This window comes from Xiphophorus couchianus, chromosome 6 (genome assembly GCF_001444195.1).
Source record: "Xiphophorus couchianus chromosome 6, X_couchianus-1.0, whole genome shotgun sequence".
Classification (NCBI taxonomy): Eukaryota; Metazoa; Chordata; class Actinopteri; order Cyprinodontiformes; family Poeciliidae; genus Xiphophorus; species Xiphophorus couchianus.
The window spans coordinates 25,592,563-25,614,692 of record NC_040233.1 but is presented as its reverse complement, the minus strand read 5'-3'; the positions used below and the strand labels follow the sequence as shown (position 1 = coordinate 25,614,692).

The following is a 22,130-nucleotide window of genomic DNA, read 5'->3' as shown; positions in this document are numbered from 1 at the left end:
AACTTAAATAATTAATTGAATAATTAATTGAGCTTTTTGTTCTGTTTGATAACTATGATGAATTGGAATGTATGAATGATTTAATTTGTTTTTAAGTGCGTTTAGACGACATTTGTTGTGAGTTGGCGCTAGATAAATAATGTATATGTTATTATGTAAATAAATAACTATAAAATCAAGCTCTGACTTTGACTTAAATGTTTCCTTTAAGCCTCAAATTATGAAGGAAAACCTGCATCTTATATATTTTTGAACAGCATATTGAGCAACACATATTTCAGTTGAAAAAATGTATTTTGGGCTAAATTATTAATTTAACTATCAGATTATTCTGACAATTAAGTATTAGAGGCTTTTATTAGAAAACTGAATTATTATGTTTGGTTTTTTTGTTAAGACACAAGTATTTTGTGTTTGGGTTGACGTGTGTGGTTGGGACGTGCCTTTCTGACCTTTGACCTAACCCTAACTGTCCCATCTGTGTGTAACAGGAGTCGTCATGACCCCCAACCCCAAGGTTGACATTCCAGGTGAGGATATTCTCCAGAACGTCCCCCATGTTTACAAAGTCTGTCCTATAAAATCTGTCACATCGAAGGTCGAGTTACATCATTTTTTAACGAAAGCTAAAAATATATATATATTAAATGACGAAATCTGCTCAAAGTTTATGATTCTCAAAGGTTTGCAAAATTAATTTAATCACTAAACATGTTTAGATTTATTTGTCTTATATTATAAGTTTGTTGATTAAGGAAATGCTTCATATGAGAGATGTTGGAGTAGGGGATATGAAGGATGTTAGAGCTGGTTTGAACTTCCTCTTCCTTCCTCTTCTCTCTCTGCTCTTTGCTCATAGTTCAAGTTATATTTAATTATTGTAGATGCTAATCAGCTGTTGTAAAAACACCCTGTTGCCATGGCTACGTATACTAGAAACAGTTCAAAGATTAAAAAAAATACAAAATAAAGATGGAGCAAATATCCTTCCAGCTGCACAGCACCCAAAACCATTGGGAAACATTTGTCCAAAAATGATTGTTAATCCAAAAAATTCTGAACAAAAGTCAACAAAAAAACAAATCAGAGCTAATGTAACAAAGGAAGAAAAACTGGCAGAGTGAAAATGTTAATAAACTGCAGAAATACGTACATTTAACCACGGTAGAACCTTGTAAAAGTCCTCATCTCCCTTGAATACACCACATTTTGTGGCCTAAACTGAAAGAATTTAGTGGGAAAAGTTAAGTTATAAAAGCCGGACTGGAGGAAAAGACAAACAGAAAGAAAAAAGGGGAGAGTTGTAATAAAAGAGAAGAATGAAGGGAGGATTTCTCCTGGAGAGAAAGAATAAAAGCCTCCTGGGTCTCAATTAGCCGAGCTGAAGCATCACACGAAGGCAGTTTGGGGTCTGCCAGTGCAGCTCCACAGTCGTCTCTGCATCCTATTAGCCTGTAAAAAAAAACATGTCCAGTTCACACAGACTTCTGAATGCATCTGAATGCTGCGGTTAAACTGCTGGCGCCTGTCCACTGCCAGAGCAGCAACGGACAGAGATTTCTCCCGTCCCTCTGACCCCAAACGTATGCATGAACCCAACATGATCCCAGTCAGTTGTCACTCTTTTTATTTGGGGAATCTTCCTAAAGGTGGTGCTTTGTTTCTCTGGTAGCGACACACTTTAGATTACCGTTTACTTTTCATAACTTAGAAACTTTAGGGAGTAGAAAATGTCAAGTCAAGGTTATTTGTAAAGCACATTTCAACAACAAGGAAATTTTGCGCCTGCGCACAACGCTGGACGGCTAAAAGGCTTTTTTTTTTTTATTTACCAGCTGCGCTGCCGCTGTCGAACGTTTATGTTGACAAAATGAAACCTGAAACATGTAGGTATTATTAATTCAGTGCAGTTCGCCACCACAAAACAGAAAATAATCCAGAAAACCGCATATTTCTCACTCCCTGTGTCAGCTACGCTACACACAGACTGGTTGCCATAGCAACAGACAACAACGCCACTTTTTGAAACAGGATTCAACAACTGAACTGAACATTAAGAACAGAACACCCAGTTATGTTTTTAGGCTTGGTGTTTATTTTGAGATTATTAATAAGTGATTGCTGTGGTAGACTAGCTACCGCTGCTATTAGCTAATCTAACTCTGCGGCATTAGATTAGCACCCCAAACCAACCCTCCCCAAAATAACTTTATTTCAGACAAGAAGCCAACAGGGGCAAATATAACACAAGACAGTGGAGAAACATAAATACAACATCTAAGGGAATTTTAGAACATGTAAATTAAAATCTCAAAATTAAATTGCTGCTCAAGGTGTTACATATTTAGAATGATCACAGTTGCTATAGTAACGGTTGCCTGGGCGATGATGGGTAGGTTAGAGCATGGCAGTAGAAAACCAATGTTAATAAAAAACACAAGACTGAAGCATCTCCATATCCTCAATGTTACATTGTGACTAAAAAGGACTGAACACGTTATATCAAGGTTGCAGTCTTTCACAGGCAGATGTAATTTGAATTGAAGTTAGCGCTTTAGCATTAGCTCCACTAAATTTGACGATGGTGCAGCACTTTAGCGTTAGCAGAACTATTATTTGTGCTTTAGGGTTAGCGCAAGTAAGTTTTTAGTTAGCAGATTAACTAATAAAACTACAAACTCCCTAGTTTGTAGTTTTATTTTATGTATGGCTACCATTTTACCCCAGAGAACATTTATATTTTAGCTTAGCAATGAACTAGCAACCAAGTCAAATTCAGTTTTCAAACCATCCAGCAGTTAGTCGAGACATTACATGAAGCTTAAAAGACACAGGATTCCTCATAGACACATAAAATAGCAAAACCGGATCAATTTGGAGGTTTTCAACCTGTTTCAAATATGGCGGCATCTTGCAACACCCGTCGCTGGTTGGAGCGTTTCTTCTGGAGAATAAATACACACAACTGAGTACATGTGTTTTTAATAGAGATGCCACAAAATCCTGAGAGAATTAAACGAGTTGGTAAACACAGCGTGAGATTGGAGTATTCAACTTTATAAAGTTACTATATGATGCTTGGCTCCAGGAAGCTTCTAGTAATTCCTGCCTTGGCTTCCTGTAAGGTTTTACTGGAGCAGATGGGGGAGCTTTGCTTGAGAGAGGAAGCTCATTAGTTAATAAAATACTTGGGATTCAGCTGAAGGATAATCAACTCCTTAAGGTTTTCTATCAGAGCTGTTCTTTATGAAGATCACTTGGTGTTTCCTCAAAGCTTTGGTGCATTTTAAATGTTTGAAAACCAACAAAAAGAAAGTGAAGTTCAACAACAAAACTGTTCATTTTCTCTTTATCAGAGATTATATTAAAGGTACGCAATAAGCAATAAATCAGGGGTTTTCAAAGTGTGGCCCAGGGGCTTTTTGTGGCTCTTGGGCTAATTTTGTGCGGGCCAAAACTGAAATGTAAACATGATACAAATTTGACCAATAGATGCAATTTGTACCTATTTAATTTGTAACCAGGGTAAAAATGGTTACCAACATAATTGTCTTACATAGGAAAATGTAAAGTATGACATAAAGTGTCTACTTATAACTAAGTTTTAACAAAAGGTAAAGCCAAGTTTATCCAGAGACTTTTACTGAAAAGTCAACGGCTAAATATATCAAGCGTTTTGAAAGAAAGCAACCCAAATCCTGTTCGTATTACTGAAAATAAATTTATTCAATCAAGCCCAAAAGAAATTTAAAACTAGATGTCTTTCTTCTAATACTGCAAACCTGAAAAAATAAAGTAGTAGTAAGTTGTACATTTCAGCAAAAAACTCAGAAAATTCTGAAATTGATCACAACATTTCTGAGTTTTTAGTGGAAGTTTAGTTTGTTTGTTCTATGTACTAGGACCCTAACAGACTGAATCCTTTCAACTTTAGATCTACAATAAACATCCAGCTACTTTACTTGCTTGATTTTAGGTTGTTTTCTTTGGACCACAACTTCTTTTGTGTCTACAATTTTGGCCAACATGGCAAAAAGTTCGACTATATTGCAAAAAATCTATTAATTATATGATAAGTTAAAACAAGCTCAATTATTTCCATTTATTTACCAAAAACTCAATGATAGAAGTTTTCAGTCTGGCCTTTTTTGAAGAACAATTTTGTTTACAGAGGCGTCGCAATTCATTTTATTTGTTGTTTTTGTGCTTATTTATTTTGGATATTTAAAATGTCTTCCAGTTTCAGTGTTAAATGTTCATTAGAATTTAAAATTTATTATCTTTGAGAATGGGTTCTTCCATTATTATGCCATTAAAAATGGTCTCAAAACAACAATGTTATCATTTGTTGCAATAACTTCTATCATCCAGCAAATTTATGACAGGCCTGAGTAATCAGGTCAATGTTTAGATTCAAACGTTGGCTGTAATTTTTTTTGTTCTCAAAAAAGTTGTTTTGTCTTCCAGCTTACGTTTGGTTTGCCTGTAACTTCGACTTCTCGTCGTTGTGCGGTTGGACCAAGGACAGCGGCTCAGGAGCCGAGTGGTTCATCCAGAGCAGCGAGGCTCCGGCTGTCCACAGAGGCCCGACGCTCGACCACACAGGTAGGCCACACATAAATAATAATAATAAAGTTTATTCCAGGATGAAACAAACCTTGGGACTCTGCTGAGCAAAGCATGTTCATAAAATCTTTAAATAACACATTTCATTCCCAATGCAGGAGGAAAACAACACCATTACTTTTCTGTCGTCACATAAAAGCAGCTCTGGTCAGGAGTTATACTCAAATATAGTAATAATTTTAGGTTTTTAATGATTTATTTGAATCATTTTTTCTGCGGTGAAATGATTAACTATTCACATTCAATTAAATCTTTAAAACTTCTCATTGGTGGTGTGATCATGATAGAATGTTGGTGTAAAAATTACGTTTTCAAAGTAATCAATTGACCAATAATCAACGCGACCAATACGAGAGTTACTTTCCAGAATACAAAGTTTACTTTCTGGAACACAAAGCTTACGCTTTGAAACTTTAAGATTATTTTCTGACATATGGAACAATCCCAGAGTTTACAGGGTGTTTTCTCAGAACCTACAGAGTACTTCTGTGTGACTTACGCGTTACTTTCTAGAACTTAAATCAAACTTTTCTTCAACTATCGGTTTTCTGAAACGTGTAGATTACTTTCTGGGATCTACATGATACTATCCCAGAGCTTGTTTTCCCAGGACTTACAGAGTACTTTTGTGTAACTAACTCACAGGTTACTTTCCAGAACTTAATGTGTCACTTTCTATAACTTAACAATACTTTTCTGAAACTGTTTTCTGAAAATAGAGGTTGCTTTCCAGAACTTAGAGATTACGTCTCCAGAACTTACAGTGTGCTTTCATTGGTTCTACATCGGCAGTTTTCCTTTCCAGAACTTTCTTTCTTGAATATGAGTTTTCCTGCAGTAAAGGTTTCAGGTTTATTTCCTGAACTTTTTGTTTCTCACGACCAACAACGTACTTAACTGTAGCGAACAGGTTACCTTTTGAGAATTTAAAGGTTACCTTCTCATAGAGCTAAGCAATAAATCGTTGACATTATATATACAGTACAGACCAAAAGTTTGGACACACTTTCTCATTGAAGTCAATGAGAAAGTGTGTCCAAACTTTTGGTCTGTACTGTACATGATCAATATCAACAGATAATACGTTCACTGAACTCCAATCCAGAACCGCACATCATTCTGGGAGATGTAGGTCTAGGAAAGGCTTTAGCCGCTCAACATCTCACAGCTAGCTAAGCTGGGTTGGTGGCATCAACTAACTCTTTCATTCTTTTGTTACCTAGCAACAACCTATTGAATAACTTGTGCAGCAGCAGTTTAAGGTTTTGCTAACGTCCCTCACAAATGCTTAAAAATAAAACACGACGGTGTGGAATGAAAACTGTGGATAAAATGGGAAATGTTTTACCTTTTAATATGTAAATAGTTTAGGCTTTATGTGTAATTTTAGTCATGTGTGGATTGAAAATCTGTCCTGGTTAAAATCAGTTGAAGTTATTTATGATAATATAGTGATCATAAATTACATATGACGACAATAACTTCCACAATAAGAGATTTTCCTATAAAATCTTCCTTCCTGTCTCTTTAAAGCAGCTTTAAGAAATCCAGAGATTTATAACTCTTGATAATAAGCAGGATGTTGAATAGAGTGAACCTTCAGAAGTTTGCAGCATTTAAACATTTCTCTAAGCGATGGAACAACCTTGAAGTGTTCGACTTTTTTTCTGAAAAACGTCTCAACAGAGAAATCCATCAGCATGCTTCACCTCTCTGGCCTTCTTCTCCATTGGATGGATTTGATGGATGTTTGCGTGGAGGCGACAGCAGCGCCGAAATGAATGATTTCTCCTTGATTCTTTGACTTAACCAGATCACAAGTAAAAAAATGAGCTCTTTGTGACGGCAGGGCTGACTTTCTCCTGATACCCGATCCTTTGTTTTCCCTGAAAAACCTTGTGAAGTCCTTGATGTCTTCGGAGTGTTTGAGGCAGATATTCGGAAAGTGAAAAGACTCTTTGACCAGAACACCCTTGAGAGCTGTGTGGGCTTTTTATAAAGCGCCTCTTTCTCACTGAGAAATATGAAAGAAAAAAAACTTGCATGTTTCATTCATGGAGCCTTTTCTGAAGCTCATCTCTGTCTGCCATGGTTGGTGTTTTGCTGCCCCCTGCAGGCGCTTCAGGGAACTTTATCTACATGCAGCTGACAGACACAATCACACCCAGTAAGCCTGGAGAGGAGCAGAGCGGGGAGGAGAAGGTGGCCCGGCTGGTCAGTTTATCCATCACCACGCCGGACGCAAGCCTCTGCATGTCCTTCTGGTACCAGATGGCTGGCGAGCGTGGAGGGTCGCTGCACATCAGCTATCGCCACGACGACGATGACGAAGTCCAGGTCCTGTGGACAAATAGCGGTCATCAGGGCAGCAGATGGAGGGAAGGCCGTGTCGTACTTCCTCAAACAAGACTCTCCTATCAAGTAAGGAGCGTCTATAACAGCTGAGAAAAATTCAAAATGGCGGGTTTGTGTTGACGGTAACAAAAAGAGGCTCAGCCAGAAACGTTTCTGCCAGTTACAACATAATTAACTTATGGATGGACTGACATTTGAATCAGAAACAAGCATGAGCAGCAAAATTTATTAACCGAATCTTTTTTACAGACATCCAGGGTTTCCTCTACACTGCAAAAAACAAACTCTTATCTCATGTTTTTGATTTAGTTTGTAGTGCAAATATCTTGGTACACTTGAGAAAAGACCAAACTAACTCAAAAGTAACTTTTCGGCAAAAAATCTGAGTTTGTGTTTAGTGACTAATTCCTAAATATTGATGAAAATGTACTAGTTATAAGAGAAATTAGCTACCATTGGAAGAAGTAATTTTAACTTACAATATGTAAAAAATATATTGTTCCTTTGACATTTCACTTACTTTTTCAACCAATATTAAGGAATTATTATTATAAAACAAGCTCCTATGTCTTGCTGAAAAGTTTCTTGTAAGTTAGTTTTGTTTTAATTCACATATATTACAATATTTGCACTAGAAACTAGACCAAAAACACTTGATAAGATTTTGTGTTTTGGCAGTGTACATGTAATTGATCACGAAAATAAAAAGCCGCCACACCTTCAGAGTGAAGTTTGTTTTTTTTAAATATATGTTAAAACAATGTAAAGCATATGATGCTTTAACCCTTCTATGTTTGTCTCATTTATATTTTTTGAATTTATTCTAACAAAAGAAAAAATCAAGTTTTTGGATATCATCAGTCCAGCAGCTTCTGGCCTTACTCAGTAAATAAAATACAACAAATAACCTTAATATAAAGTAGAGAGTAATGGTTCATGGTTCTGATCCTAATGATTATAATAATACGTTCCACAGTTACAGGACGGCAACAGAAAAAGGGGGAGGAGCTGACAGTTACCGGTTGCTACGGTAACCACCAACTGCCAAGAGCAGAAATTCTATAGCAATAAATGTCAGGAGAAAATAACTTTTTAACTGAACAAAATGAATCTGAAGAATAAAGAAAGCAATTTTGACCAACTTTACATCTATAATATTAAAATAAAACCCTGCTATATATTTGTGTGTACATGTATAGATAATCAACCGATTAAAGAAATATTTTGTGAAGCTTTTTGGGTGTTAGTTCTACTGTGATTTGATGAATAACAGTTGAAAGAGCTGAAACCCAGGAAAAAAATGACATCTTTAATGTGAATTTAAAACGTCCACATCCCAAATGCAATAAACAGCCAAAGTGACTCTTTAAATAGGCCATTAGACACCATTTAAGAAGCTTGTTTACTTGTTGTTTGAGCTTCCTGTTTGCTGCTGTTTCCAGGTGTTGGTGGAGGGAATCGGAAACAGACGCACCACAGGCCACATAGCGGTGGACGACATCCAAATCATGGACGGGCTCAACATTCAGGACTGCAAGGGTTTGCATTTATAATAAGTTAGCAATATTAAGGTGAAATAAACCTTCAGGAAGTGAATTAACTTGTTCTTAATTCTTGTTTTTGTCTCCAGATCCAGAAGCTCCAACATCTCCGCCCACAAAGATCTTAATGCTACGTAAGTGATGCGTATTTTACATCCTGCTAATGTTTATTTTGACACATTTGTTAATAAAATATATTCTTTTTAACCAAGAACGTCTTTGCAGAGTCTCAGCAAACGTTCATATATATAATATTTTTCATTGTAATGACCTTGTGTACGCTCCTTATTCAATAGACAGGATTGGGCCAAAGTTTTGAGTCATTTCTTATTTCTTTCCATATTCCTTTGATCAATAGGTCTCCATGTTTTCTGCCAAAGTTTTAAGATTTTTCTTTAGTGATTCTATCTAATCAATGATTCTTCCATCCAACCATTCATCCATTTTTCCGTCCCTCCATCAATTCATCCATTCTTCTTACTATCCATCCAGAACAACAAACCAATCTCCCAAGTCTTCTATTCTTCCATTCATCAATCAAACCGCTAGTTAATGCCACCAATTTATTCAGATTTCCATCCAACAACAAAATCAACCATTCAATGATTGGTCCAAATGATTGGTCCATCCATCTAACTATCCATTTGTATATCTTCTTATCCATCCATCCATCAATCAACCAACCAGTCGTCTCTCATCCATCCATACATTCATGCAGTCATACATCCAATCATCCATCCCGGCATAAACTGGCACAACTTTCCAGGATGGGAACTTGATCTTAAAGATAAATGTAATCAATTTTAACTCAGGTCCGATTGTTGCTGTATACATTAGATGTGGATCTTTTCTTCTCCAGCATCACCTGAGACCTGCTGAAGGAAATGTTTCTGCACTTTAGACGATAAGACTTGTAAAAAAAAAACTTGTAAAAATTAAGAAAAATAAGTCAAAATGTCTTTTTAATCAAGTTGTTTTATTGAAGAAAGCCAAAGAGACACAACAGCAGAAATTTATTTTACTGATATTGATATAAAGATTTATAAGAAAACAGCATTAGTTCTAAGTTTATGGTAGTTTCACTTTCTTCTTTGAAATACGATAAAGGAGCCAACATGAAGTAAGTTCAGTTCATTTCAATCTCAACTGATTTAAACAACAAGAACATCCTAATAGCTCAACAGAAATATTACAGAAAAACTACTAGATCCCAGAAGCATTTAGATTTTCTTGTGGAGAAATACTTATGTCATATTAGAATAAAAGAAAATGTCAGCAGTGGTTTCCTTTATGGCTCCTTGACTGAGAGAAATACATTTAAACCCGAAAAATCAGAAACAAAACTGTAGAACAGAATAATCAACCCTAATGAACAATCAGAATAATGAACCCTAATCAACAATCAGAGAGAAAATCTAGTTGGGTTTACAGAACTCTGCAGAACATCCAGTTTTATAAATATAAAGTCCAGCCAGCAGCGGTTCAGTGAATGTGGTCTGGATTCTGTGGATCAGAGTCATGGTGTCAGAGACGCTGTAGAAGGACAGAATACCTGCTCTGTGATCCAGGTACACTCCGACTCTGGAGAAAACTGGACCTGAGATGGAGGTCCAGATGTTGTTGTGACCAAATTTAGAATCATGACAATTTAATGCCCACGATTTGCCATTATCTCCAATTAAACATTCCTTTCCTATTCCTACTCTGCTGATATTCTTGTATGCGACTCCTATGATAGTTGGTCCTCCACTCCACTCCACCTCCCAGTAACAACGTCCAGTCAGACTCTCTCTACTCAGAACCTGATAGTAATGAGTGAATCTGTCTGGATGTCTAGGATAAGACTGAGATTGACCCATCAGTCTCACCTTCCTGTTCCCCTCTGATAGTGCCAGCTGTGTTTGTGCTGTGTTTGGATCCAAAGTGATTTCACAAGAATATTTTAAGAATCCAGCTCTGCTCTTTGGTTCTGGTTCTGACAGTAGAACATCCACCTTAGTGACCATCAGTGAGATGTTTGTCCATGAGTCTCTCAGGACGTCCTGTAGTTTCTCTCTGAGCTCTGACACAGCTGCTGCCACGTCCTCAAAGTGTCTCAGAGGACGGATGTTGATGCTGGATGAGTGTGTAGACTCACTGAGTGCTGGCAGTGAGGGGTAGTTGAGGAGAAACTGGTTGTGATCCTCTGTGTGTGAGAGCTGCTCCAGCTCAGCGTCTTTCCTCTTCAGCTCAGTGATCTCCTGCTCCAGCTTCTCCTGAACATCTTTGACTCGACTCACTTCAGTTTCCTGCTGGGATCTGATCTGCTGCTTCACATCAGATCTTCTTTTCCGGAGGAGACGGATCAGCTTGGTGATGATGGTTTCACTGTCCTCCACTGCTTTATCAGCAGAGTGATTGATGGCCTCCACCTCCTGTTGAAGCAGCTTCACATCTTTCTCTCTGTCCTGGATTCTCTGCTGGATGTTTCCTCGTCTCTCCTCCAGCTCTCTCTGCCTCTCAGCTATTTCTGCTGCAGCTGACACTGTGTCATGGCCTTTATGTTCATCCACAGAGCAGAGATAACAGATACACTTCTGATCAGTGCGGCAGAAGATATCAGTCACTTTATCATGCTTAGAGCAGATGTTCTCCTGGAGGTTCTTGGACGGCTCCACCAGCTTGTGTTTCTTTAAAGGAGCAAGATCATAATGAGGCTGAAGGTGTTTCTCGCAGTAAGAGGCCAGACAGACTAAACAGGACTTGATGGCTTTCAGTTTTCTTCCAGTACAGAAATCACATCCTACATCTTCAGGTCCAGCATAGCGGTGATCAGCAGGAGCTGCTTGGAGTCCAGTCTTCTTCATCTGCTCCACTAAAGCTGCTAGCATGGTGTTCTTGTTTAGTACAGGCCTCGGTATGAATGTCTCCCTGCACTGTGGACAACTGTGGATTCCTTTCTCATCCTCTTCATCCCAGTGGGTTTTGATACAGTTCATACAGTAGTTGTGTCCACAGGCAATAGCCACCGGATCCTTCAGTAGATCCAGACAGATCGAACAGAAAAAAGTTTCTCTATCCAACTGAACTGCCTGCTGCTCCATTTCTGCTCTCAGTCTCAAAGACTGTATGAGTTTTATTTCCTGAAAACAGAAACATGTTTGAACTCTCATCTATGACTCACTGGCTGCAGCCAATCAGCTTTCACCTTCTGCTGCTGGTTCCTCAAAGCTTTAAGGCGTGTTTGAACAGGAAGATGGGAGGAGTGTGAGCCTGAGGGAGAATCTGGAGAATGATTAATCAAATGAATGATATGAGAAGAATCAGGTTGTCCTGTAATGAACAATATCTACAATGTTAGTGCTGACGTTTTCCAAAATACATCGTACAAATAATATTAATGAGCAATGTAGAGTAGCAACTTTAATAAAAATTAAGGAAATAATGCAACACTAAGAGAGATAATGTCATTATTATGAATTTTTAAATTGTTACGACATTCTTTAAGAAAGATTAAGATGTCAACTCCAGGAATTGATTAAATCTGATATATTATAAGTGTACCTAGGGAACATTAAAAGTTAATCTTATTGGATTTTTCTTTTCTTATATCTTTAGATATAAACTTTTAAACTACTTAGCATAATTAATTTAGCGTATTGTACTGTTTGATAACTACGATCAGTTGGAATATGCAGGAGTGACTGAATTTAAATTAGTTATTTTTGTAAAGTTCCCTGGTGATTTGTTGTGAATTGGTGCAATATAAACAAACAAGCTGAATTGAATTGAAATTCAGTTGTACAATAAAGTATGGGAATGTGGAACATTACCTAACAGTTGGAAACAGGCTGTAGTGACACCAACACCAGAACCTGGGAAATATTGCAACGTGGACAACATGGTGCGTCTGTTCATTCATTTTCATTATTCCTCTTTTTAACCAGGTAAACCCCGTTGAGATCTAGATCTCATTTTCAAGAGGGACCTGGGTAACCTGTGGGAGTTTTAGTCAGCAGATACCAGAGTGAGACACACAAACAGAATGGATCGTTTTGTATCAAAGCCGAACCAAACCGAACCTTTGGGTCAGAACCCCAAAACGGTTCTGAGCGGGCCTATAACCCGCCCACTGGGAAATGTCCTGGTGCCCCTCATTGCCATCCATCCATCCATCCATCCATCCATCCATCCATCCATCCATCCGATATGTAAAACTGTTGCTGTATACATTAGATCTTGGTCTGATCTTCTCCACCATCACCTGAGACCTTCTGAAGAAAATGTTTCTGCACTTTAGGCGACAAATCTCATAATTTATTGTAAAAATGAAGAAAAACAAATAAAAAATTCTTTGTAATTAAGTTGTTTTATTGAAGAAAACAAAACATTTATTTGTCTTATCTACATATAAAGATGTATAAGAAAACAAGCATCAGTTTTGAGTCGATGGTAGTTTCACTTTTTTCATTGAATCACAATAAAAAACCAGAAGTAAGTTCACTTAAATTTCAACTGATTTAAGCGAGAACAACAACATTGAAATACATCAATAGAAATATTAAACCAAACTGATTGGAGCCCAGAGAAGTTTAGATGTTCATGTGGAGAAATATTTCTGTGTCATGTAAGAATAAAAGAAAACGCTGCTGATGTTTTCTTTTATGGCTCCTGGAACACAGAAATCTACATTTAAACCAGAAAAATAAAGAACATAACAGCAGAATGAACCCTAATCAAGAATCAGAGATGAGAGAGACTCTAGTTGGGTTTACAGAACTCTGCAGAACCTCCACCGTTATAAACATTAAGTCCAGCCAGCAGCGGTTCAGTGAATCTGGTCTGGACTCTGTGGATCAGAGTCATGGTTTCAGAGACGCTGTAGAAGGACAGAATACCTGCTCTGTGATCCAGGTACACTCCGACTCTGGAGGAAACTGGACCTGAGATGAAGGTCCAGATGGTGTTGTGACCAAAACTAGAACCATTACAATTTAAAGCCCAAGATTTGTCATTATTTCCAAAGAAACATTCATTCCCTCTTCCTTCTCTGCAGATATTCTTATATGTAACTGCTATGTTTACTAATCCGCTGTACTCCACCTCCCAGTAACAACGTCCAGTCAGACTCTCTCTACTCAGAACCTGATGCCAATGAGTGAATCTGTCTGGATGTCTAGGATAAGACTGAGATTGACCCATCAGTCTCACCTTCCTGTTCCCCTCTGATAATTTCAGCCGCGTTTGTGCTGTGTTTGGATCCAGTGTGATTTCACATGAATATTTTAAGAATCCAGCTCTGCTCTTTGGTTCTGGTTCTGACAGTAGAACATCCACCTTAGTGACCATCAGTGAGATGTTTGTCCATGAGTCTCTCAGGACGTCCTGTAGTTTCTCTCTGAGCTCTGACACAGCTGCTGCCACGTCCTCAAAGTGTCTCAGAGGACGGATGTTGATGCTGGATGAGTGTGTAGACTCACTGAGTGCTGGCAGTGAGGGGTAGTTGAGGAGAAACTGGTTGTGATCCTCTGTGTGTGAGAGCTGCTCCAGCTCAGCGTCTTTCCTCTTCAGCTCAGTGATCTCCTGCTCCAGCTTCTCCTGAACATCTTTGACTCGACTCACTTCAGTTTCCTGCTGGGATCTGATCTGCTGCTTCACATCAGATCTTCTTTTCCGGAGGAGACGGATCAGCTTGGTGATGATGGTTTCACTGTCCTCCACTGCTTTATCAGCAGAGTGATTGATGGCCTCCACCTCCTGTTGAAGCAGCTTCACATCTTTCTCTCTGTCCTGGATTCTCTGCTGGATGTTTCCTCGTCTCTCCTCCAGCTCTCTCTGCCTCTCAGCTCTTCCTGCTGCAGCTGACACTGTGTCATGGCCTTTATGTTCATCCACAGAGCAGAGATAACAGATAAACTTCTGATCAGTGCGACAGAAGATCTCCAACAGCTTATCATGCTCAGAGCAGATGTTCTCCTGGAGGTTCTTGGACGGCTCCACCAGCTTGTGTTTCTTTAAAGGAGCCACATCGTAATGAGGCTGAAGGTGTTTCTCGCAGTAAGAGGCCAGACAGACTAAACAGGACTTGATGGCTTTCAGTTTTCTCTCAGTGCAGAAATCACATCCTACATCTTCAGGTCCAGCATAGCGGTGATCAGCAGGAGCTGCTTGGAGTCCAGTCTTCTTCATCTGCTCCACTAAAGCTGCTAGCATGGTGTTCTTCTTTAGCGCAGGCCTCGGTGTGAATGTCTCCCTGCACTGTGGACAACTGTGGATTCCTTTCTCATCCTCTTCATCCCAGTGGGTTTTGATACAGTTCATACAGTAGTTGTGTCCACAGGCAATAGCCACCGGATCCTTCAGTAGATCCAGACAGATCGAACAGCATAAGGTTTGTTGAGCCAGATGATTGTGCTCCATTCTGGCTCTCAGTCACAGTAGCTGTGTGAGTTTACTGAAAACAGCAACCGGTTTGAGCTCTGATCTGTGATTCACACCTCAGTGCAGAGGCTTCAGCTAATCAGGTTTCACCTTCAGCCGCTGGTTCCTCCCAGCTTCAAGGCATGTTTGAACAGGAAAGTCAGCCTGAGGGAGAGGCTGGAAGAAGATTAAGCAAATGAATGAAATTAGAAAGAGCCAGTTTGTCCTGTAATGAAGAAAAAGCAACCATATTAGTGCAGACATTGTTGGTGTAGAAGAACCGTTCTCAAAATGTTGATCATTGTTTCTTTTATAATGTTTTAAAAGCAACTCTAGACAGATGGGGCTTTAGTCTTGATTTAAAGGATTCAGTGTTTCAGCTGTTTTGTAATTTTCTGGAAGTTTGTTCCAGATATGTGGTGCATAGAAGCTGAATGCTGCTTCTCCATGTAACCAGTTAATACCCATCTCAGTTAAATACTGAGTTAGTTGAAAATATTTCCTGATCTCAACCATCTAATTTGAACGTTTTCTTGTCCCTTGCAGCCATGGACTCCCTCTCTCAGGAAACGGGTGAACTCGGCAGGCCGGGCAACATGCTGAAGACGATAGACCCCATCCTCATCACCATCATCGCCATGTCGGCTCTGGGCGTCTTCCTGGGCGCCATCTGCGGCGTCGTGCTGTACTGCGCTTGCTCGCAGGGCAGCATGACCGACAGGAACTTATCCGCCCTGGAGAACTATAACTTTGAGCTGGTGGACGGCGTCAAGCTAAAGAAGGACAAGATAAACGGACAGACAAGCAACTACTCAGAGGCGTGAGCCCGAAGGCGCAGGGGCCGGAGCTTTGGCAGCTCCGCTAGCGGACATGTTACAAGCAGCCAATCACGGGGCTGACACCACTAATGGGACAGCAGGGTGGGCTAACAGTGAGCCGATTTCATTTTTATTTCTCAGGAGCGTTGGTGGAAGGGACTCACCTGTAGGGGGCACTGTGTATAAAGAACATGTACAGCAAAAAAGAAGAAAACTAAGGATTCTCTTTGTTTTTTGGCGTGCTTTGTTGATTTCACGTAATCACATGCTGGTGTTGAGACCAATTCAGACGAAAGTATCATTAGTGAACTTTTGCAGAAAGATTTAATGTTTCTGTTTGTTGTTTTTCTCGTCTTTTCGTTCAAATGTTTTGAAGAATGAGCAAAGCTAGCTTAACGCGAGTGGAAGTGTGTGTGGACGTCTCACTCATATACATCTGCATCTGAGGTGTGTCTGACTATACAAACCGTGTGTGTGTGTGTGTGTGTGATCTTGACGCAGGACCACTGACCTGCTCCGACAGTGCCTTTTTTTTCCTGTTTTTCTGTTGCCTTGTTTTCTGCTGGTTGTTTTCCCATCGGCTGGCATTCTTTCCAGGGTTCCTATACAAACTACAGGGAAAGGTTTCCAGACTGTGTCTGTAAAGCAGCATCTTTTTATTGCTGTAATTTTACCATAAAACAGCATCTGGTTACCCTGGCATTCACTCAGCTGTTGAGTTCCAGGTTTATATTCGCAGAACTGAAGAAAACTATGAAAATTCCCAATATGGTAAATGTGTAGGAGCCCTGAATGCCTCATATTCATGGCACATGACACATCCAACGTATTGTACATAGGTTTTAATATATATTTGAGCGCCCTTTTCTATAGAGGAAGACGCCAGTGCTGCAGTATCCTTTCTGTTTCAAATCACACCAGTCGCTGAAGGATGTTTACCATCCCTGGTGATTCAGAGGAGAAAACGCACCAATGAAAGGGAATTTATGTCTTAACAGGGTAAAAACACACAACCTCAGCAGCTACAGTGACAGAAAGTCAAAGGGGTTTCATTGATTACACTTGGATCTGGCTGGACACGTTGTTAAACTGCCTCCAAGTATTCATCTTGTGAGAATGTAATGTTGAGGTACCAGAATACAAACTACATGGACTTGTATGTAACAACATGGCCGCCGCAATGCAAGCTAGCTGCAGAACCTCTGGTTATAGGCTTGAAGACCTAATAGGAGGCAATGAAACAACACATTAGAGTTAACATTCTTTTCAGAAAGGTAAATAACTTTGATTTATAGTTTTAATTTGCAGTACAGATGCTGAATTTTAACTAGTTTCCATTGTTTTCTGGGAAATTGTTGTTGTTTTAGACTTTCCTGCTGCCCATTTTTACCTTCACAAAGTTGATTGGGTTGTCCAGTCCATTTGTGTTTCATGGATCAAAAGAGCGCTTAAATATGTCCCTTTGATGAATCTTGTTGGAATACAGAATGCCAGGTTTGCTTTTTATGGGCGGCCCAGTCCTTTAAATCCAAAACAAGAGCTTTTGTCTGCATTGTTGGCATTACAACTGCCTCTGGCCACAGATCCTGTTGTCTGTGCAGTTTTCTGTTTTATGGTTCGCCGTATTCAAGAGAGCGTTTCCACCACCAGTTGGACTCTCACTGGATTAAAGCCAAATGTCTGACATGGTGACATGGTGATGTCTCGTGCTTGAATTTTAACCAGTTCCCATTGATTTCTTGGAAATAGTTTTTTTTGTTCCAACAGTAGAGCGACTTCAAATTGATTGTCAAACATTGTCTCTGGGTTAGCGTTTCCTCCTGGCCATCTTTTCTCCTTTCCAAAGTAGATTGGGTTGTTGAGTACATTTGATCCCTGACCCTCACCGTACCGTTCCATTGTCCTATGGACCTACAACTGAAGGGAACCCAGGAATGGGTACAGGTCGGCTGTATGGGCCACTTTTACAATGGAAGCAGACATAAAATATCAAACCAAACCACACCGACTCGCCCCATATCTCTCAGTAGAAACGAGGAAAAGGTCTATTAAGAAGAGTAGGTTACCTGGTTTGGGAACATCTGGGACTCAAGAGACCGTTTCCACTGCCAGTTGGACTCTTACTGGACAGGCGGGGTTAACATCTAACGTATCGTCCTACTAGTAGGACAACAAACGTCTCGTGCCTGTCAGAAGCAGTGATGCTTTTCTGTCCCCCAATCAGTGAACTGTGTTGCCTGATGCCGGTATCGCCAACCTAACTGTAACGTACCATTGTCCTACGGACCTACAACTGCAGGCGGCCCAGGAATAGTCCAGTATGAGTCGGTTCTATTTTTACAATGTAAACAGACAAAATGGTGTACCAATCTACACCGATGTGTGCCATTCTGCTCAGTGGAAACAAGGCAGAGGCGCATTATGGAGAGAAGGTTATCTGCTGTGGGGACCTCTGGGTCTCATCTTTGCGTTTTTGCAGATGATATGATGCTATTAGCATCATTAAGCCATTAGTCTTTACATTAAGAAGAGTCTACTATTCAGAGCCTGAGGCTTTGCTTCTCATTGTTTTTCTGCATTGGGCACCATTTGCTGCCTTAAGCAGAGCAGTTCAAGTATCTTGATGGTTACATTGTCTAAGGAGGCTAATGCCTACAAATAAGCAGCTGGATAGAAACTTCTATAATGCAAATAAAGTGTTTCCATTGCAGTTTTGTGAAATACACCAATTCAGATACTGCTGAAAACCCAATTTCTTTTTTCAAAATTAGCGTGTTCCCATTAAGCAAATTTATTTTAGTAATTCCATGATCAATGGAAACTCAGCTACTAGAGGCACCAAAAATCCCTTCAAGCCTGGATTCATTGGGATTCAGAATCACCTGAAGGACGAATTTCTGTGTTTTTGTTTCTTCAGTGACATAATTTCAGATGATTTTGGAAAAGTTCTTCTTCATTACAGGGATAATTTTTCTTAATTTTTGATATGACAGATGATCATTTTTGAAGATTTAGGGAAGATATACTCCTTGTGAGAAAAGTTGATCATTTCCTTCTCCAAAGAACAGATATGAACATTTCCATTTAGTTGCAAAAGAAAATCCTGAATGTGTTTTAGTTTTATCTCAGCTGAGCAAATAATTTCATTTTGTTTAAGCCTTTTTTTTTTTTACTTTAGTGCATTCATATCTTTCTAAACCAACATAGGGAATGTTGCTTTACAATTGAAAGAAAACTCTGGGAGAAAAACTGTTTCAACAGCTTGTTTGTGTTCATGAGCAGATATAAATGATAAATACACATCATCATTTGAAACGTTTGGGAGAAACAGATGCGTAAAGTCTTTTCTCCTTTTCTATAGGAATGTCTGATCTTTCAGCCGGACTCTTCTAAAGAAAAAGGATGCTGCAGCACTCGTCCAGAAAACAAATGTTGCACTGATATATTTAAAAAAGAAAAAATCTATGTGTTTATGATGTTGATTTATGAAAAGAGAGGAGGAAAGACGGAGAGGACAGTGTTATTGTTGCTTCTTTTTAACATGGTTTTAGACAGCCATGGTATAATTCTGAATTGTACAATTTACAGAGATGTTTTTCATTCTCGAAAAAGCTTATATACGAGTAACAATTTTATTTACTTGGTATAATATCACCTTGTGTTTTTTGTACCGTCACTGATGTACGTGCCATTGTTTTCTTCTGTTTTTCTTTGGATGACAAGAGAAAGCGTTTTATTTTCTGTACCGTTTCTGTAGTTTTCTTGTCTAAAAAAAACAAAGAAAAACAAGGAAGTAAAAAGAATCAGAAAGCTGTGAGGCCTTATGTGACTTAAAGTATTGTTTGTACTTTGACTTTCTGCTCCGCACCCGACTCATCCATCTCTGTTGTTTCGGACTCTCATCACTGACTATTACATTCCAAAGAATTGGGTCAAATAAATGTTTTAAATAAAACTTGCTCTGGTCTGTTTTATTTTTTAAATTTTACCCAAAAATGTAATTTCTGGAACTACCCATCCTTTCACTAACTACCAAACACTATATAGTAAAAATGTGTTAGCTTATGCTAGCATAAGAATGTTTGCAGAGACCAATGTTGTTTTTACAGTGTGTTTTTTTTTTTTTTTACCCCTCCGGGGGGTCTTTTGTGGGCTCTAATGTCCCTTATATGAAAGTAGGCTGACAGGAAAGGGGGAAAGACATGCAGCAAATATCGTCGGGTCCGGGAATCGAACTCGCGACGAGGACTCAAGGCCTGTAAACATGCGGCACCATCCCCTACGCCACCACTGCACACCCCTATAGTGTGTTTTGTTGTTTTTCTTAATCGTTTCCAGTTGTTGTTGCTTAAATTTCCATCTCCAAATCTAAGCGGTTGACACAGTTTGCGCAATACATTGTACTTCTATGATGTTAGCATGATAATGCTAATTTTGGTTGCTGTTACTGTTAGCATGCTATTTAATTTGTAGTGTTTTAATTTTCAGCTGTGATCATTCACTAATTATCACTTAATACATTAAAGGCAGGTAAATTGAGGTTAGACAATACCTTTTATTATAACTTCTATTTTAGCATGTGTACGCTAATATTAGCCGTTACTGTTAGCATAAAGAGTTAGCCATTAGCAATGACAAAAATAAATAAATAGTTGTCCCTTGTGAGAGTAAAAGAATAGGACGGTGAAAGTCTTTTTCACTTAACATGCTTTGATTCCTGTTAGCAGTTATTGTTAGCATACTAACAATAACTGCTAACAGTTAACATTACTGTTAACTGTTGTAACTATTGTTGTCTTAAATTTAGGCTTATGCTAATCAAAAGAAAATTTCCATGATCAGTTCTTTGGTTCACAAAATGAATGATCTGGTTTAGCCACCATTGAAACTAAAATCTAACCTCAAGTACATAAAAAATATTGCCACACCGACACCATATTGTTGCTTATTATAGAATTAAAATAAAAATACACACTAAAAACCATTAAAGGGGGTGCACTTTCTGTTCATCATGGCTTTAGCTACAGGTGCACTCTACACTAGTGCTAATTAAAACTGCAGTTTTATGAAAACAGATGGTGTTTAACAGCATGATTTTAGTCAGAAACATCAAAATTATGCTCTCTATCACCTCACATTTGGTCCTAGATTGCATTTTTAATGTATCCTGCCAGGTTTTGTTAAGTATTACTAATTGCATAATTATGAAGTACATCTGTTGAAAGTCTGTGCTGTAAATAGAAAAATAGCTCTCTCACCACATTTACCTCTTTCTCCTTCATAGCAATAGAAAAACATTGTCTTCAATACAAACTAATCCTGTTTTTATTGCTCAGAATTTACCAAATCTTTACTTAAATCATTTTTTTCAGTCAAGATTGAAATAAATTTAAAAACTGAATGCTTTTTTTATTTAGGCAAACTCTCAAAACTTTTTAAAGTTTTGAATGTACAATAATTTACACATCCCTTTCCAACAAAAATTCAGATTACTTTATTTGTTTGACTAACTTAATGTGGTATTTCTTCCCAAAACAAGAAATTAAACAAAAGCTGAATTAAAATTTATCTCCAAATACAACCCAGTCAAATTTAATTCAATCAGGTACAGTCCAGTTTGGATTAAATCTGATTGGGTTGTATTTGGAGATACATTTTAATTCAGCTTTTGTTTAATTGTTTAAATCAGGTACAATCCAGCTATTTTTACTTATAATATTCTCCTTTATATTTTTCTTCAATTAAATTGTTTTTCATGAATATATTTTTTATAAGTGTAACAGAGTTTTATTTTGACATTAAAGATGTGAAGTTTGTCCAAAAATTTTTATTTATTCTTCAAACATATTTTGTTTAATTAAAAAAATAATTTTCTCATATTTATTGCTACATAAGTTATGGTATGTTGCGGTTACCATGGCAACCAGTAACTGACAGCTCCTCCCCCTTTTTTTCCTGTTGCCGTTCTGTAGGTAAAAGGATCATATCGGTGTTTTCTTTACAAGTATTACATTTTAACGTATATTTTAGATAAATTTATTAATGTACATGGCCTCCTGTGTAATTTTTGCCAACATTTATATATGTTTTTAACTGTTATAATTCATAGGTTCTGTTTAATTTTACAAACGGCTGTCAAATGAATCGCCTGCTGTTTGCCTCTTTGGCCACAAGGTGGCAGTGTTGCAATATAAAATGCAACATTGCCGTATCAAAGCTACCTTTTTTCTTATTATTTTTAAATTAATTGACAGTAATGTACAAAAGTTTTGGACAACACTAAATTCTTGAAGGCTGTCTTGATCATTTCAGTTTCTTTTGGACTATTTTTGGGGTTTTTTACATAAAAAGTTTACAAAAATGCCAAAAGGAAAACATAAAGATGGATGAC

The 22,130-nt window shown here is 38.3% G+C and overlaps 3 protein-coding genes across 3 annotated transcripts in view; 1 reads left to right on the top strand and 2 right to left on the bottom strand.

The window, feature by feature from the left end:
- Positions 1–19,694, top strand: part of LOC114145885 (neuropilin-1a-like) — an 87,561-nt gene extending 67,867 nt beyond the window's left edge. Inside the window, exons 13-18 of the mRNA XM_028019538.1 lie at positions 492–530; positions 4,468–4,605; positions 6,743–7,047; positions 8,424–8,520; positions 8,612–8,656; positions 15,468–19,694. Coding sequence (XP_027875339.1) covers positions 492–530; positions 4,468–4,605; positions 6,743–7,047; positions 8,424–8,520; positions 8,612–8,656; positions 15,468–15,745 — 902 coding nt within the window. The 3' untranslated portion in view covers positions 15,746–19,694. The remainder of the gene's footprint in view (positions 1–491; positions 531–4,467; positions 4,606–6,742; positions 7,048–8,423; positions 8,521–8,611; positions 8,657–15,467) is intronic.
- LOC114145886 (tripartite motif-containing protein 16-like) lies at positions 9,519–11,689 on the bottom strand. The gene has a single exon (XM_028019539.1). It carries the CDS (start codon positions 11,672–11,674, stop codon positions 9,938–9,940), a length of 1,737 nt encoding a protein of 578 aa, XP_027875340.1. The 5' UTR covers positions 11,675–11,689; the 3' UTR covers positions 9,519–9,937.
- On the bottom strand, positions 13,207–14,956 carry LOC114145887 (tripartite motif-containing protein 16-like). Its single transcript, XM_028019540.1, has one exon. It carries the CDS (start codon positions 14,919–14,921, stop codon positions 13,263–13,265), a length of 1,659 nt encoding a protein of 552 aa, XP_027875341.1. The 5' UTR covers positions 14,922–14,956; the 3' UTR covers positions 13,207–13,262.
- Positions 19,695–22,130: the final 2,436 nt, after the last annotated feature.

Bases quoted from the DNA above. Each gene is read 5' to 3' on its own strand.
- LOC114145886 (XM_028019539.1), bottom strand. From the start codon at position 11,674: ATGAGAGTTCAAACATGTTTCTGTTTTCAGGAAATAAAACTCATACAG.
- LOC114145887 (XM_028019540.1), bottom strand. From the start codon at position 14,921: ATGGAGCACAATCATCTGGCTCAACAAACCTTATGCTGTTCGATCTGT.